This window comes from Microcaecilia unicolor, chromosome 1, assembly GCF_901765095.1.
Source record: "Microcaecilia unicolor chromosome 1, aMicUni1.1, whole genome shotgun sequence".
NCBI classification, from domain to species: Eukaryota; Metazoa; Chordata; class Amphibia; order Gymnophiona; family Siphonopidae; genus Microcaecilia; species Microcaecilia unicolor.
Window position 1 is genome coordinate 205467125 of NC_044031.1, and position 19070 is coordinate 205486194.

Sequence of the window (19070 nt, forward strand, 5' to 3'; positions counted from 1 at the left end):
GCACATATTCAGCAGACTGCTAAAACCTGTCATTTCTTTTTCTACAACATCATCAAAATTTGCCCTTTCCTTTCTGAGCACACTACCAGAACCCTTATCCACACTTTTATCACCTCTCGCTTAGACTATTGCAACTTGCTTCTCACAGGTCTCCCACTTAGCCATCTCTCTCCTCTTCAATCTGTTCAAAATTCTGCCACACGACTTATATTCCGCCAGTGTCGCTATGCTCATATTAGCCCTCTCCTCAAGTCACTTCACTGGCTCCCTATCCATTTCCGCATACAGTTCAAACTCCTCTTATTGACTTATAAGTGCATTCACTCTGCAGCTCCTCAGTACCTTTCCACTCTCATCTCTACCTACACTCCTCCCCGGGAACTCTGTTCACAGGGTAAATCTCTCTTATCTGCACCCTTCTCCTCCACCGCTAACTCCAGACTCCGTTCTTTTTATCTTGCTGCACCATATGCCTGGAATAAACTTCCTGAACCAGTCCGTCAAGCCCCATCTCTAGCTGTCTTCAAATCTAGGCTAAAAGCCCACATTTTGCTGGTGCTTTTAATTCCTAGCACTTACTCACTTGTTCAGTACCCTTGTTTTATCATCCCCACCTTAGTAATTCCCTTATCTCTTATTTGTCCTGTTTGTCCTAATTAGGTTGTAAGCTCTGTCGAGCAGGGACTGTCTCTTCATGTTCAAGTGTACAGCGTTGCATACATCTAGTAGCGCTATAGAAATGATAAGTAGTAGTAGTTATTTAGGACAGCTTATGCCGGCACTGAATATTCCCAGCACCCACATAATCCTGGGTTTCTCCTCAGTGCCTCTCTCAGCGCTGCCCCTGACCTGCTCACTTTTTACTTGGGAGGAGGGGATATTCAGCAGTACTTCCGGTTAAGTGCCGCTGAATATCCTTACTTAGGCAGCAGAAAACAATTTAAGCAGGCATGGGAGGCTTCTGCCTGCTTAAATCACTTTGAATATCGGCCCTTAAATTTATAACCCTGCCCCTTAAACTATGCCCCTTGAATAACTACTACTGTGCATTTAAAATGGCCAAAGATTTGTTGGTGGAATGCCTTGGCGACGGGGTTAGACGCGTCATCAATCAGCTGATATTTAATGTGAAAAAACTCTAGCGCCATCTTGGCTAATAAGTTACGTTTGCTGAGCTGGCGCTAATGAAAATGCAGGGTGAGCTACAAGATTATATACCTTTAAATTGTCTTTTTTCCTTGATGGAGGCTTAGAGCCGATGTCTGGGGAATGTAATTTAATCCATGGGTCTGTGTATTTGCAGGGGAAGGTCCTTGAGACAGCCCAGGTTTGGGCGAAACGTGCATGTCGGACAACTGTCCCCCTGGGTCCGACAATAAAGCAAGACGCAATGAGATAAGTAGAAAAGTTTTGATAATTATAAGAGGAGGTTAGGTGTAAAAGAACCAGTGAAGATTTAGATGTTGTATATATCGCTGCAAATTGAAATTGTAGCGATTAACATCACTGAGGTTCTGGGGAAATCAGTGTGAGATGCTTTGAAGATATTAAGATATAAGTTACAAAGATACATGACTCTGAAACATTCTGAATTAGTATGATAAGAAGTTGTATGTATATATTGCTACTGGATTTCAAAAATGTATGATCAAAGATTTATATATACATCTTTTAAAAAGCACTTATGTGGTCAACATTACTGATAGCCACATGGGTGCTTTTGAATATTGACCAGAATGTTCTTACAACTTAAGGCCATGAATATCATTTTTATGATTATCTTCCTTGAATAGTTCCCAAATGTTTGCTATTTAACTCATAGTTGGGTTTTTAGGATATCCAGAATGAATATTAATGAGATCAATTTGCATACACTAGGCCTGCAATTTATGGACATGCATCACATATGCATTCACTGTAGATATTCTGTTAACCCAAGCAGCCATAGTGGTCAAAAGGACAGGTTTAGGAGATACTCCTACACTGTTATTAATCAAGGAGTTACATATACTGTAGATATGTTTCTAATCATATCATCAACATATAATACATGCAAATATAGGCATTACTATTTATTAACCAGCTGATGGGCTATTTTTCCCCCAGGAAATGCTAATTTTGTGTCTTAACTACAGATAGGGCCTCGATAAAGTAATGAGAAAAGAAGGAATCCGTGCAACTATCATGCAGTATTGTATCCAGACATGCGAATTCCATGAAACTGTTAACATTTGCTATAACATATTGAATACCTACTTCATTGCTATACTTAGGGCATTGTCTGCATTACTATGTATGAGCTGGTCCAGGAACTTGTCAGTAATGAATACATCACTCACTGCAACTTTGATATTCAAATCATTTAATTTAGTTTTATAGCTTGATAATGAAATTCCTCATACTATCAAACATAACAAAGCTCTTCTCTTCCTTTTAACACTTTGAATATCTATCCATTACAATTCCACAGTACATAACAATAAGAAAGAAAAATATTACAGTATTATACAAAGCAAGAATAAAGAAAAATCAGATAAAAGATATCAGCGATATCACCAGCTGAGGAATTCAGCCACTTTGTCTATAGTACAACAGGCCAGTATAATAAACATGAAAATAAGTTTCATCAGGCAATCTTATTGGTAGATTCAACACTTCCATAGGCCAAGCTAAAAAAAAATGTCTAATCCTGATTACATTTTGCACAATTTAGCTCCCTCTAACTCTGGTGGAAGGAGATTCCTGTAATATTGGTCAAAAATGCAAAACGAGACTGCCTCATACCTTCTAAATCAGAGATCACCTGGCCAGTTGGGTTTTCAAAATATCCACAATGAATACGAACAGTATTCTTATCCTGAAAACCCAACTGGCCAAGTGGTCCCTGAGAACTGAGTTGAAAATCACTGTTCTAAACTATGAGTACAATTTGATGGTATTGTTAACTGGTTCATACAGCATGAATGCATAGTGCATGAAGATGATGATGGAAAAAGCATATCAAAAATATATAATGGAAGATCTGTATGGTAAGATTTATGGACAAATCACAACACTTTAAACTGAATATGATATTGAATGGGTAATCAACATAAATTCCTCAAAATAGGTGTTATGTGCTCATACCATTTATAAGATGTGTTGCTGAATTTTGCACATTTTGGAAGCAGGGGATAATATAATCACCTGACCCTGGTATAAGGATTTACAATAATCCAGATCACTGAGTCGCAGACCAAAGGCTTATAAGTGAATCACTAAAGCATATTAATGGGGGTAACTTAAAAATCTGTTTTACATGTGTAAATATCAACAGTCTGGCTATGCTCTTTTTTTATGACATGCGCATCTTCAACAGCACTTACTTTGGAGGTGGCATTCACAGAAGCAGAGTCTGAGCAGGGATGCACATTTACGGGAATAGCTTAGGGAGTCTTTTACTAAGCTGCGATAGTGTTTTTAGCTTGTGGTAGAAATCAGCTGACAGTAAATGCTGAGACGCCCATTATATTCCTATGGCATCTCGGTGTTTACCCCTAGCTGATTTTTACCACGAGCTAAAAACGCTACTGTGGCTTAGTAAAAGACCCCCTTAAAGAACAGTATAAGTTATGCACTTACCCCTAAATTCTATATATAGCACCAAAATTTAGATTTCAAAATTTCAGCGCAGAACAAAAATGCATGCGCAAATAAATTGATTAATAAGCCAATTAGCATCAATTAATTGATGTTAACAATCATTGAAGTTAATTGGCAATAATTTGGATTTGCATACACATCTGCCTGGGCAATATTCCATAACCCTGGGTGCCCAAATCCCATAGTGCGCAATCCAAAAGAGGGCATGGCCATGGGAGGGGCACGGGAGGGGGGGGGGGGGCTCTGGGGAATTCCAAGAAAATCAGTGCAGTGTTATATAATAAGGTGTCTCGACGCCCAGCTTGGGCACCAGGAATTACACAATGTTTCAGCAGGTGTAAATCTGGTACCCAGAGCTGGGCACGGAAATCAGAACTTGGCTCTATTCTGTAAAGGCGGTGTGCCCTTCACAGAATCGCACTTAGCACCGATCTTCTCTAGTGCCCAGGTTTCGGCTCCATTTAAAGAATCTGACCCTTAGCTCCCAAATCTAGGTGCAAGCATTAACACCAGCAGTTCTATGACTACTATAAGGGCTTGTGCCTAAACACAAGTAGGCACCTACTCTCCTTTAAAGATAGTTTCCAAACAGGTGTTCTCTAGGGTTGTAAATATAGGTGCTCCCTTATAGAATTATTGTCATAAAACAGAGGACTATGAATTGAAATGGTTTCCTATAAAATTCCTTTAGTATAAGCAGGTAGAAGTAAATGTATAATGGCTCTTTGTGCATACTTTTTACCAAAATAAGCATAGGCATTCCTGGGGACAGTGTTGGTTTGGGGTTTAGAATTAAGGGCCTACTCATGTATTTTCTTGAAAACATTCTGTGTAATAAATAGTAGGTGCGAAGGTGTGCATATGGTTTCAATGGGATTGTTTTCAAAAGGATATTATTTATTTGGATTTTGCTCACACCTTTTTCAGTAATAGCTCATGGTGAGTTACATTCAGGTACACTGGGTATTTCCCTGCCCCTGGAGGGCTCACAAGCTAATTTTGTACCTGAGACAATGGGTTTTAAGTGACTTGTCCAAGATCACAAGGGGCAACAGTGGGATTTTAACTGGGCACCTCTGGAGGTCAAGACTGGTGCTTTAACCACTAGGCTACCCTTCTACTCCACTAGGTTACTCCATGCTTAATGCAGTCAGGGTTCAGGTGATGGCTGGGTGGCTTATGCTGGATGCAGTCAGGGGGTTGGGTGATAGGAAAGGGGCTAAGCTGGATGCAGTTAGGGCTTGGGTAATGGCAGGCGAGCTATGCTGAATACAATCAGAAGTCAGGTAATGCCAAAGGGATTATGTTAGATGGAGTCAGGAAGGGGTGGAGAGGCTGGGATTGAGGTGGGGCTATGATGGGGGATGCGCACTGATGGAGGGATCAGGGAGCACTGATTTTAGAAAGCTGCCCCCACATCTATATAGGGAGGAAAGTATGTTTTTCCTCTCGTGCCTAGCTTTCTATCATCGCTGCTCCTTCTGGACATGGCGGAGTTTGGTTGTGTAGCCTTTCTTCTATGCCCCTTCTATTTTACAAGAGACTTTAAGTTTGGTAGAGCCTCCTGTAAAACAATATGGAAACTTCTCACATCCTGACTTCGACATTGGAATTCCCTTCTGCACACCCTTTCTAAAATGCTACTCAGAGGTATTACTGTGACTGGCCACCTTTCAACCTATCCACTTATGTGGCTGTAACATAATGTTAGCATCGGGGTATATAAATTATTGTAATGAAAACGATAACATAAAAAGGAGCCCAAGCAACAGTACAATGAGAAAAGAACAGGGCTGCAGATATTTTGCAAAATGTTATATTATGTATAAATCCCCTCTCAGGATCTATCTGTATGAATATGCTATCATGCTGACACACTCATTAGTGTATTAAAGAAACACAAGGATATGTGGAGGGGCATAATCGAACGGGGCATCCAAGTTTTCCTGAGGGCGTCCTTGCAGGACGTCCCTGCGAAGGGGTGGGGAAACCTGTATTATCGAAACAAGATGGGCGTCCATCTTTTGTTTCGATAATAAAGTCGGGGACGCCCACATCTCAACATTTAGTTTGACCTTAGAGATGGTTGACATAAATGTTGAGATGGTCGACCTTAGAGATGGTCGTCCCCGGTTTTTGGTGATAATGGAAACCGAGGACGCCCATCTCAAAAATGACCAAATCCAAGTCATTTGGTCATGGGAGGAGCCAACATTCGTAGTGCACTTGTCCACCTGACATGCCAAGACACCAACAGGGGACCCTAGGGGGCACTGCAGTGGACTAACTGAATCACTAACTGAACGGAAAAGGGCAGGCAGTGGTCACTAACCACCTCCCACCCTGAAGAAAACAACTTTAAAAACTTTTGTCTTTTTTTTTGGAGTATGGGTGAAGGACGTCCTTCGCTATGCCTCTGTCCCTGTGATGGCAGTTGAGGACATCCAAAATGTGGATGTTTCTGTGAGAAGGACATCCATGCCTGGATGTTTCTGTGAGAAGGATGTCCATGCCTGCTATGCCTCTGACACCCCCTTTATTTATTTGGATTTTGGATCACAAGTAGCAGCAGTGGGATTTGAAGTGGCCATCTCTGGATTGCAAGACCAGTGCTCTAACCACTAGGCCACTCCTCCACTCCACTCCACGCCACTCCACACCACTCCCTTGAAATTTGGCCGTCCCTATGGGGTGGGGGGGCAGTTCAGGACGTCCAAAATGTTTGAAAGAAGAACGTCCATGCCTTCGCTATGCCTCTGCTGACACACACATACCTCCCCCCCAGGGACCTGCATACTGCCCCCCCCCCCCACAGGGACAGCCAAATTTCAAGGGAGTGGTGTGGAGGAGTGGCCTAGTGGTTAGAGCACTGGTCTTGCAATCCAGAGGTGGCCAGTACAAATCCCACGGCTGCTACTTGTGATCCAAAATTCAAATATATAAAGGGGGTGTCAGAGGCATAGCAAAGGCATGGACATCCTTCTCACAGGGACATCCATATTTTGGACGTTCTCAACTGCTGGAACGGAGGCATAGCAAAGGACGTCCTTCACCCATACTCTGATAAAGAAAGACGAAAGTTTTTTCGGGGTGGGAGGTGGTTAATGACCACTGGGGGAGTCAGGGGAGGTCATCCCCGATTCCCTCTGGTGGTCATCTGGTCATTTAGGGTGCATTTTTGTGGCTTGGTTGTAAAAAAAAAGGACCAAGTAAAGTCGGCCAAGTATTTGTCAGGGACACCCTTCTTTTTTCCATTATCGCTTGAGGATGCCCATCTGTTAGGCACGCCCCAGTCCCGCCTTCGCTACGCCTCTGACACGCCCCCAGGAACTTTGGTCATCCCTGCGACGGGAAGCAGTTGGGGACGCCCAAAATCGGCTTTCGATTATGCAGATTTGGGCGACCCTGAGAGAAGGACGCCCATCTCCCAATTTCTGTCGAAAGATGGGCGCCCTTCTCTTTCGAAAATAAGCCTGTTAGTTCACCCAGGCCCGGAATCTTGTAGAATATAAAGAAACATTACTTTAGTTTTTTGATAGTCTCAGTTTTAACCCTATACTTTTTTTCATTTTGTAAAAGAATTACAGTTTACAATTTCTCTGTAGATAAATCAAATTAGTGATTTATTCCCAATCTACCCTCAAATTAAGTATTGTTTATGCAAACAGTAGTCAATAAAAAGCTACTTTCTACTTAAACTTCCCTTGTTTATTGATTTAAATGATTTACATACTGTTCACTTTACAAGGGATTTAAAGAAATAAAAGCTGATTCAGGGTAGTCACAATTACTGAAGAGAGCTGAAGGACATAGAAGCTTCAGAAAGTCATATCTGCTTCAAACCGGCAAGTATACAAACAAAGCACAGAAAAGTGCTTTCATGCAGCTGCACAGCACAAGCTTGTGCAGGTGTAAAGGGAAACCCAGGATCCTGAGATGCACCACTTATTACATAGGATGACAGGGTTACAGCGACATCCGCAGCCTACCATCCTCAGAAAACTCAGTAGTGAGTCAGGGTCAAGTTGCAATTCTTCTTTTAGAAACAGACTGCTTCTGGATACAATACAGACATTTCTCCAGTCTTACCTTCTAAACCTGTTAAGCTTTATGAATAAGAGCAGAAATCGTACCTGATAGTGAAAAGCTGATCAACCTCCGACTTCCTTGTCCTTGAGCCACTTCTTCACTGTTGATGTTCTTGAAAATCTACAAGAAGCAGGAAAAGACTATGATGTTAATCCCTCCAAAACAGCTTAATGGCTCTCATTCCTGAAGTTCATCAGTATGAATCAATTACAGGCTTGCATTTAGACAACTGCAGTATTGATCCAAACAAGCTTTTAGTAGGCTAATGCTTTTACCAGAAAAGAATGTAATTGCCATTGAGAAGCTGCCTTTTCTCAGAAGTGCAGTTTAGGATGTCTTTGGCATTTTAATGTTGCATGAATGTCTATATCAGCAGTGCATTACATCAACTGATAGAAAAGAATAGTAATCCCAAACTACACACAAACTCCTGGATTCTATACATTGCACTGAAATTTCCAAGCGGAAATCATATTCCATAACAATGTGCATAACTTAATTAGCTAACAAGCTAATCAGTGCTGTTAATTGGATTATCAGATTTATGAGCACATCTCGCTGTGTATTCTGTAACGTGGTGCACCTAAAATGGGCATGATCATGGGCATTTCTACAATCTATGCGTGTTGTTACAGAATACACCTGCTTTCCCCCGGATTCTATATAGCATGCCTAGAGATCTGTGCTGAAATTGACTTGGACTTTAAAACAATGAGCGTAACTTAACAAGCTGAGAGCTGATAACAGCACTTAACAAGTAATAATGAGCACTAATTGGAACTGATTAGAATTTAGGCGACAACTTGCTAAGCGTATTTGGTAACGATGTGTGGAGAACTTCCTATCACTCAAGCAAAAGGGGCATGGTTATGAGTGGGGAAATGGGCATTTCATGGGCATTCCAAAATTTATGCGCCTAGTTATAGAATACTGCCCAGTGTGCCTAAATCTGTGCCGTGATTTATGTCACATTTTCATTGGTGTAAATGGATGCACATAGATTTAGGCACTGAAATATCAACAAAGCATATTCTATAATTGGTGCCTAAATCTAGGTGCTGATTATAGAATATGCTTAGTCAACACTGATTTCAGCACTGATTTTTTAGGCGCCTTATACAGAATCTCTCCCTGTGCACCTAATTTAGGTGTCAGGATGTACACCAAGTAAAATGTGGCATAAATGGATGTCTCTAAATTTGGTCACATTGAGAGGTGCTCGGTGTATTCTATATACCACATGGAACTCTAAGCCAATTCTATAAATTTCGGCGTACTTTATAGAATACGCCTAGACATATTTATTTTCCGTGTGGATTTTTCTGGCACCATATATAGTATCTAGCCCAAAGGGGGCAATTCTAGAAAGTGCGACAAAGTTAGGCACAAAATGCTGGGTGCTATGCGCAAATTCTATAACAGGATCTGGCCGCCCACATTCTTTCATAGGACAGTAGCATAAGTTGGCATCTATGCACCAACATTTAGGTGGACTGACTTAATAGGGAAAGGGAATGGGACTTGATATACCGCCTTTCTGTGGTTTTTGCAACTACATTCAAAGCGGTTTACATAGTATATACATGCACTTATTTATACCTGGGGCATTGGAGGGTTAAGTGACTTGCTGTAATGGAAGTGAATTTTAAAGATTGTTTTTCAACCCTGTCTTGAACGACCAGTGCACTCGTGATCTGTATTGTTGATTAGAAGTAATTCTGTTTAAAAATGATTGTTTAAGTGTTACCTTAAAGGATTGCTTTTGAACCCTGCTTTTGTCCGATAATACACTCTGAAATCTTGTCTTTGACCGAAAGTAACTTTTCTTGTAAATATAAAAAAACAAGTTGGGATGCAGAAGATAAGACACAGCTCTAACTAATTTGGTATGCAAAGTGGAGGATGGTTCTTATTTCCCAGGCCCAGCTTGGCCACCTGGACTTAGGAAAGCATGTGACCACGTTCCCACAGACGTAAGCATTCTGTGATTTTCCATAGAAGCTTTCTATAACTTTCCTTAGTTCTGGACATGGGCTCAGAGCCTAATAAAAAGGGAGGGCTTGTCACAGTAAGGTGGGGTTCATCTGTGAGTAACGTACGGACTGCGCAGAGGATCTGTTATTCCTGGACTAAGAAGCTCCTAGCTCTCGCTGTGAACTGGGCCCCCCCAGCTGATGATAAGAGCCTGGATGATGGAGACCAGTGATGATTGTATGTATATAATGTATTGCTTCGTTTCCTGGTCTAAGAGATGTAGAGACCAGTGATGTAATGATTGTTTATTTAGCTAATCATGTGCTAACCATTATATCTATCTATCTATTAGCCATTGTAGAATTTAGTTTCCCTAATAAAGGTTTCATTTACTTATTACGAATCCAAAAGAATCCATGGTAATTATTGGGTAGTCTGTAGTAGTGAGACAGGTTGTAAATCCATAGCAGTATACTTGCCCAGAGTCACAAGGAGCTGCAGTGGGAATTGAACCCAGTTCCCCAGGATCAAAGTCTGCTGCACTAACCACTAGGCATAAAAATGCATGCCTAAATGCAGCACTTATTGTGTAAATGACACTTCTCTAGAACATGTCTCAGAAATTCCATGTCCAGAAAACTATAAAGGATGTTTTTTTCAAATTAAGATTGCCTAGGAAATTGAAGTTGTTGTTAATTTTTGGATGGTTGTTTAGAGTATTGTCACACCTTGTTTTGATTACTGTAATGGTGCATTTCTGGGGATTCATAAAAAGCAACTCAGGGCCCTCTAAGTGGCCCAAAATTCAGTGGCTACAGTGTCGATAGGTTGTAATTGTTATCTTGAAGAGGCTCCATTGGCTTCCTATTGCGTACAGAATACAGTTTAAGATCCTTTGTACAATTTTTAAAGTATTAAGGTGCTTGCTGCTAAGCTTCATATTTACCAACCTTTATTATCATTGAGGTCAGGAAATACATTTTTGTTAGAAGTACCATCGCACCATGTGATTAAATCAGGTGACAATCATAGCTTGAGTTTTTATATTGCCGGACCTCAATTGTACAATGCATTGCCCATTAGTTTGCGAGAGATTCAGAGTTTGGGGGAATTCAAGAGAGAATTGAAAACCTTTTTATTCTTATAAGCATATGAAGGGTTTGACAAAAAAGAATTTTTTAATTATATTTATTTATTTATTTATTAGGATTTATTTACCACCTTCTTGAAGGAATTCACTCAAGGCGGTGTACAGTAAGAATAGATCAAACATGAGCAATAGGCAATTACAGCAGTAAAAATATTCAAATAACAATACAAAGTATGGCATGGTATACTACTTACAGTGTCAACACAATATGTAATAGAACATTTTAATTGATAGTAAAGGGTAAAACAAAGATGGAATATATAGATAGGTAAGAGAGTAGGAAAGTAAGGTGACTGATTTAAAGAAAGTTGTACATGAGGTCAGAGAGATGGTTAAATATTATCTCAGCTAGGGTAGGAGTGGATAAACATGTCCCGCTGCAGTATGTGCAGCCCAAGTCAATCCTTGTGTGTGTGAGTGAGACTAACAAGTTAGTTACTTCCATTAAAGGCTTGGTTGAAGAGCCAAGCTTTTACCTGCTTCCTGAAGTAGAGATAGTCTTGTGTTAAGCGGAGCCTTTCAGGCAGTACATTCTAGAGTGTGGGGGCTACTCCGGAGAAGGCTTGCTTGTGGGTATCACATCGTGTAATGTCTTTTGGAGAGGGTGTAGTTAGTGATAGTCCTTGGAAGGACCTTAGTGTCCTTGGTGGTGTGTGGTGTATCATCCTATTCTTCAGATACTTAGGGTCACTCCCTTTCAGGGTTTTGAAGATCAGACATAGAGTTTTAAATTTAGCCCTGTATTGTACTGGTAGCCAATGAAGTTTTTGCAAAAAATGGTGTGATGTGGTCACATCGCTTGCAACCTTCTATGAGTCTTGTTGCTGCATTCTGAATCAACTGGAGCTGGTGCAGGCCCTTTGTAGTCAGACCATTGTATAGTGCATTGCAGTAATCCAGTCTTGATGTTACCATGGCATGCACAACTGGGATAAGATTTACCTTCTCAATGTAAGGAGAGAGGCAGCGTAGCTGTCACATATAGTAGAAGCAGCTCTTGAAGGTTGCTTGGATTTGGGAATCAGAGTAAGTGTTGAATCTAACTGTATTCCAATGTTCCTGACTTATGATTTGAGGGGGAGTTCATACTTCCCAAAAGGGATTTTGATGTCAGGTATGTATCCACTTGTGTTAGGGACCCAGAGAAGCTCAGTTTTACTTGGGTTCAGGCAAAATTTGTTGTGTTTAGCTCATTCTTGAATTGATGTTAGACAGGTAATCAGTTTATTCAAAAAAGCTTGATGGCTGTTTTTTATGGAGATGATTATTAAAGAGTCAAAGTGTGAATTGTAAGAGGATATCATGATGTCTGAGAGGTTTTATATATTTTTGTTTACCCTCTTGTTTACAAAGCTGCATGGCAATGCCGACACAGTCCATTCAAAGTGAATGGACTGTGTTGGCATTACCGAACTGGCAGTCGCTAGTGTGGCTTTGTAAGCATCTATTTGGAAATTTGTTCAGTTTTATATTGTGCATGTGATGAATTGTAATCTGCCTAGAACATTTGCAATAGTGCAGAATCAAAGTTTTTAAGAAATAAATACATGTGCAGGTAATTGTGGGAGTTGCCTATGCACCACCCACATAAATGCCCCCTTTCATTTGCGTGCAATGCAAGTTGTGTGCAGATTATAGGATAACACTTAGCACCCAACTATCACTTATGCGCAAATCCAGTATTCTATAATCTGAGCACCTATAGTTAGATGTTCAAGCTACAGAATGAGGGGGAAAATGATATGCAGTCCTGCGTCCCACCTCTAGCATACGTATATTGACAGCATAGCAGGGACAGGTGGAGTCTGACCCTTATTTAAAGGACTGTCCAGATAAGGTTCTAGTTAGTTTTGATTTACCATGAAAATAAGATATCTGAACGAGAGGCCTGTGAGGTCTTGAAAGCTCATGTAGTACAACATCTTTTTAATTTTGGTCCTTTCTTCTTCTAATTAAGGGAGCCACTGAAACTGAGCAGAGGATCCTGTCACACATTCACACTCCCCTGCGTACTCATGTACTCACACTCTCGTAAGTAACTGATAAATGCTGCTCCACACACACTCAGAGGTCAATTATTCAAAGGAAGTTGTATGTTTACTGGCAGGCGGTAAATGTAGAACTTCCTTATCTGTGTATTTTGAAAGGTTATATAGATAGTTCTGGGTTGAAAATTCCTCTAACTGGCCCGATGCTATTCATATAGTGAGGGAGGGTGGGGCAAGAGGAGAGCAGCAATATCATCCATCATAGTAGGGATTTTCAGCATCTATTTGGAAAATCTATACATCAGCAGGCCTAACCCAAATGGATAGAGGCATCAATGGTCAACAGCTAATATCTATATTCAGCACCCTGATTGTATGAATAGCAATGCTGAATATATGTATAATTGAAATGGCAGCACATGCATTTCAATTAAGCCATTTGCAGCTTATGCTGAAAATTATCCCCTTACACTCTCTGGTCAAAGGCAATTTTTTCTTTTCTTGTATGCTGTCTCTGCCATGTTTGCATACAGAGTCACTCACTCACATATCAGTAACAATTTCATGTCCGTTCTTTCTACACTTCTTGTCTCAATGCTTTTTAGCTCCTGTCATTTTGATGGGCATTTTCTCTAGTTCAAAATCTTCATGAAATAACATCAGAGAGTCAGCCTATCAGACAAAGTACTCCAAGACAGGGGTTCTCAACCCAGTCCTCAGGACACAGCTAGCCAGTCTGATTTTCAGGATATTCATGGTGATTATGCATGAGATACATTTGCATGCTCTGCTTCCATTGTACACAAATGTATCTCATGCATGTTCATTGTGGGTATCCTGAAAACCTGACTGGCTGGGTGTGTCCCGAGGACTGGGTTGTGAACCCCTGCTCCAGAACTACTCTTTATCACACATTACTACTACTGCCTCTAAGGGTCACCCCCAAATTCTATATACCATGCCTTAATTTCCACGCAGAAATTGAAGCATATTCTATAACAGTGTGCAAAACTTAATTGGTTAATTAGCTAATCAGCACTGTTAATTGAATGTTAAGAAGTAATTATCAGCTCCAATTGCATTAAGATTTATGCGCACAACTCGCTAACAGTCTTATTTTCGAAAGAGGACACCCATCTTTTGACACAAATCGCAAGATGGGCGTCCTTCTCACAGTCGCCCAAATCAGTATAATCGAAAGCCGATTTTTGGCGTTCCCAACTGCTTTCCATCGCGGGAACGACCAAAGTTCCCGGGGATGTGTTGGAGGTGTAGCAAAGGCAGGACTGGGACGTGCCTAACACATGGGCGTCCTTGGCCCATATGGGAAAAAAGGGTGTCCCTAACGAACACTTAGACGACTTTAACTGGTCCTTTTTTTCTTACGACCAAGCCACAAAAAGGTGCCCAAACTGACCAGATGACCACCGTAGGGAATTAGGGATGACCTCCCTTACTCCCCCAGTGGTCACTAATCCCTTCCCACCCTCAAAAAATTTTTTTTGATATTTTTTGCCAGCCTCTATGCCAGCCTCAAATATCGTACCCAGCTCCATGACAGCAGTATGCAGGTCTCTGGAGCAGTTCTAGTGGGTGCAGTGCACTTCAGGCAGGCGGACCCAGGCCCATCCCCCCCACCTGTTACACTTGTGGTGGTAAATGTGAGCCCTTCAAAACCCACCAGAAACCCACTGTACCCATATCTAGGTGCCCCCTTCACCCATAAGGGCTATGGTAGTGGTGTACAGTTGTGGGTAGTGGGTTTTGGGGGGGCTCAGCACACAAGGTAAGGGAGCTATGCACCTGGGAGCAAATTATGAAGTCCACTGCAGTGCCCCCCAGGGTGCCCGGTTGGTGTCCTGGCATGTCAGAGGGACCAGTGCACTAGGAATGCTGGCACCTTCAACGACCAAAGGGCTTGCATTTGGTCGTTTCTGAAATGGGCGTCCTTAGTTTCCATTATCGCCGAAAATCAGAAATGACCAAGTCTAAGGATGACCATCTCTAGGGATGACCTAAATGTCAAGATTTGGGCGTACCTGACTGTATTATCGAAACAAAAGATGGACGCCCGTCTTGTTTCGATAATACAGGTTTCCTCGCCCCAGGAAAACTTGGGCGCCCCTTTCGATTATGCCCCTCAATGTGTAATTCCAAGTCGCATAGCTGAAAAGGGGGTGTGGTTATGGGTGTGGAATGAGTGAGTAATGGGCATTTCTAAAATCTTTGCACATTATTATAGAATACACCTGGCTCTGTGCCTAATTTAGACATCAGGATTTTCACCAAGTAAAACATGGCCTAAATGGACATGACCAAATTTGGTCACATGAAGAGATGCTCTGTTTTCTATATACCATGTAGAAATTTAAGCATATTCTATAAAATTTAGATGTACTTTACAGAATACGCCTAGGTCTTTTTTTACCCGAGAAGTCTAAAACTCAAGCCTCAAGCCATTTGGAATAACAAATGTTTACAAGTGTATGTCAACAGGGATTTTATTTATTACTTTGAGTCTGATGCATATTCTTATTAGGTGTATCATTAGTATTATGCTAACATTGTATTATATCTCTGGTATTTGAATTTCAGTGCTGTTAAATATGTAGATTTTTGATACTGTTTCACGGTAGTTCTATTATTAGGTTTCAATCTATTTTTTTTCAAGTTTACCTCATCTACTGTATTTATATTTATGCTTGGTTATTTCATTACTGTTATGCTGTTAACAAAATTGTAAGTTTTATGTTACACTGTACCTGCTGTACACTGCCTTGGGTGAATCTCTTTATAAAGGTGGCTAATAAATCCCAATAAATAAATAAATAATATTCACAGTTCAAAGGAAGCAATTATACAATATCCCCTGGAATCTATAAATGGGGCCCAAATTTGTGTGCAATCCTGAGATATGAATGCAAACACATTAGTTAAGGAGCTGTTAATCAATAATTGGCTGCTGACAATCCAATTATTAACACTGATTGGCACTAATTTGGATTGGCACGCTGATCTGGCCTTGTGTGATTTAATAATAATCCGCACCCAAATCCTCTCATGTGCAACCCAAAAGGAGAGTGGCCATGGGAGCGGCATGAATGGGTCAGGGGTGTTCCGATGAATTACATGCAGTGTTATAGAATTTAAGGGATGCACGACCAAGTTGCGTAGCAGGATTTACAGCAGGTTTCAGTTGGTGTAAATCCTCACACCCAAAGTTGGGTGCAACTATCCCTACTAGGCGCTATGCTATAAAGGACGGTCATCCAAGAGTGCCCTTTGTAGAACAGCACTGAGCGCTGATCTTTCCTGACGCCTATTTTTCAGTACCATTTACTGAATCCGGCCCTAAGAGTAAGAATTAAAAGTGAAATTCTGATTGTTTTTTCCTCGATAGTTTTATGCACAAATGAGACACAGTATTGCACGTCATAGATAAATTCAGTGTTAAATCAAATTCAGTTATCACTCTCACTCTCTCTCTTTCTTCCTGGCAGCTGAATTGTGCAATACAGAATACAATCTAATCTATAATCTTGAAAAAAAAACAAGACAGTTTTATTGCTTTAGCCTTTCAGCATGCACTTGCTGATTGCAGAGGCGAAAGGACAGGGCTCCACTCCCTGTTTCATAACAGCGAGGAAGAACAGAAGCAAGACGATTCTTTGCTACAGCACAGTTTGCTTTCCTGCTACTACTGTTATCCAAATTTATATTGTTCTGTGGGGGTTTTAACAATTTTTAAAATCTAAAGTACTGTGATATCAGTCAAAAAGTTACTTATCAGCTAAGCTTAATTTGAAATGGATTATCAGTGTCTAATGTTTACAAATTAGGTAAATGCTCTAATAGAGTTCATTTCTTACATAAGAACATAAGAATAGCCATACTGGGTCAGATCAATCATCCATCTAGCCCATTATCCTGTTTCTAACAGTAAATAGTAGCAACATTCCATGCTACCAATCCCAGGGCAATCGGTGGCTTCCCCATGTCTCTAACAGTAGCAGACTACAAACTTTTCCTCCAGGAACTTGTCCAAACCTTTTTAAAACCCAGATATGCTAACCACTGTTACCACATTCTCCAGCAATGAGTTCCAGAGCTTAACTATTCATTTAGTGAAAAAATATTTCCTTCTATTTGTTTTAAACATATTTCCATGTAGTTTCATTGAGTGTCCCTAGTCTTTGTACTTTTTGAAAGAGTAAAAAAATCAATTGATTTCTACTTGTTCTACACTTCTCAGGATTTTGTAGGCCTCAATTATATCTCCCCTCGGCTGTCCCTTTTCCATGCTGAAGAACCCTAACCTTTTTAGTCTTTCCTCATATGACAAGAGTTCCACTCCTTTATCTTCTTAGTCACTCTTCTTTGAACTTTTTCTAATTCTGTTATATCTTTTTTGAGATAGGATGACCAGAACTGAGAAGCAGATGATCAAAACCCCGTGCTGTTCTAAACAGCGCTCCAAAAATAGCACTGGGACAGCATGGGGCATTATTAGACCTATGATCAGAGATAATTGCATGCAAATTTAAGCGTGCAATTATCTCTGATTATGGGGTAGAAGTGCGGGAGAATTGTGCCTGAGCATGCGTTCAGCACAATCCTCCCGCACTTGTTTGACCGGTCTGGGCTGTCAAAAGGCCAAGCCTGTCAAACACAGGGGCTGGAGGTCCATAGGACCACCATGCCCCAACTACCCCTGCCCCAAGCAATGGGGCTGGAGGTCCGCTGGACCTCTGGTTCCCCCCCACAATCCCCCCCCTCAGGTTCAAGGAGGGCTGGAGATCCGGCGGGTCTCCAGCCCCCCCTAACCTCCCAAGCAAAGGGTCCCTGGTGGTCCAGTAATCAATCCGCCCCCCTCACTACCTACCCCCCTACCTTGTGGGTTGGAGGAGGGAGGTAGCCTGCCTGCCTGCCTCCCTCCTCTTCCTTTGACGCCGCAAAATGGCGGCACCCAGCCCTGCCCAGTGTATCCTGGAAGTGTGTATTTTTAGGTATATATAAATTAGGTGTGCTATTACAGAAGAGCTTTGAGGTGTACTCTTGCGTGCGTAAATGCTAGTATTCTAGACATTTACGCACACAAGGGAAGCGTAAGTGCAGGTGCCTGGATTTTAGAATTGTCCTTATAACACAAGTAGTGTGAGCTCCTGAGAACTGGGAGAGAAGGAAGGAAACACCTGTTTAAGAACGGGAGCTGTGCTTATCACAATAGTTATGTTTATTTCTTCAAACATCACTCTGTTGAAGGTTTAATAACATTGAAACGGTAATGGCATCCCATAAGTGTTCTGAGCTTTTGTGCTGCTCTTTGCTTATATAAATTAATGTGGCATATACCATAGCATTTCTGCTTACAAAGGATGTGCAGTATGTTTCCAAAGGATAATAACATCCAAGCTAAAACTGATCAAGACAACACTGTAAGAAGTTACATCACGTCTAGGCCTCTCTCATTCTCTAGATGACTAAGATAAATTACAAATTACACCTTTTGGGAAAGACAGTGATGAACATCAAAATGCAAAAAGCTACAAATATTTCATTCGCATCTACTCTACTTCTATGTCAGTATTTCTTCACAGGAAGTGACAATCACAGGAAATCTTAACTGTCCTAGCACTGAAAACTTTCTCACTTTGATTGTCATTGGTATTTTGTCATTGTTAGATGAAGAAAATGTGCTTATGTGCTTTAAGAAGAAAGTAAATTGTTATCTAGTAAGGAGTACAAGGTTAGTCACTGTGTTAAGCATGTTGTGCATCACTACCAGGAAAAAGGACTTCTTCCAGCCCTGTCAGTTGATTTCACATTGCTGAAAGGAAATGTAAAATTTCTAGTATCCAACAGGCACAAATATGAGGCTTAATCCAGATAAATCAAAAGCAATCATTCTTTCAGAAAGAAACAACCATTCAGTTACACTATCATATGCCTTGCTGTTAATGGCGTACCAATTTCTCTTGTTTCAACACTTAAGATATTGGGTGTCATCTTAGATAAAGAACTGTCCTTTCATTCACATTTCAGTTTCTGTAATGCAAAAATGCTTTTTCAGGCTAAACCTGTGGTCTTCTGGTGAAAGAAATTCAACATCATCAATTAATACAAATACAATGGTTAAAATGATTCAGTATGCCAATAAACTTGATCATATGTCTCCGCTCCTGCACAGCGAACACTGGTTACTTTTTCAGCAAGGGTTAGATTTAAAC

General features: G+C 40.9%; 1 protein-coding gene across 1 annotated transcript in view; it reads right to left on the bottom strand.

The window, feature by feature from the left end:
• The window catches only part of HECW1 (HECT, C2 and WW domain containing E3 ubiquitin protein ligase 1), a gene marked incomplete at its 5' end in the record, with an annotated part of 389530 nt that overhangs the window by 243071 nt on the left and 127389 nt on the right, over nucleotides 1-19070 (bottom strand). The window contains one exon of the mRNA XM_030203827.1: nucleotides 7776-7851. Within this exon, the coding sequence (XP_030059687.1) occupies nucleotides 7776-7851 (76 nt within the window). The remainder of the gene's footprint in view (nucleotides 1-7775; nucleotides 7852-19070) is intronic.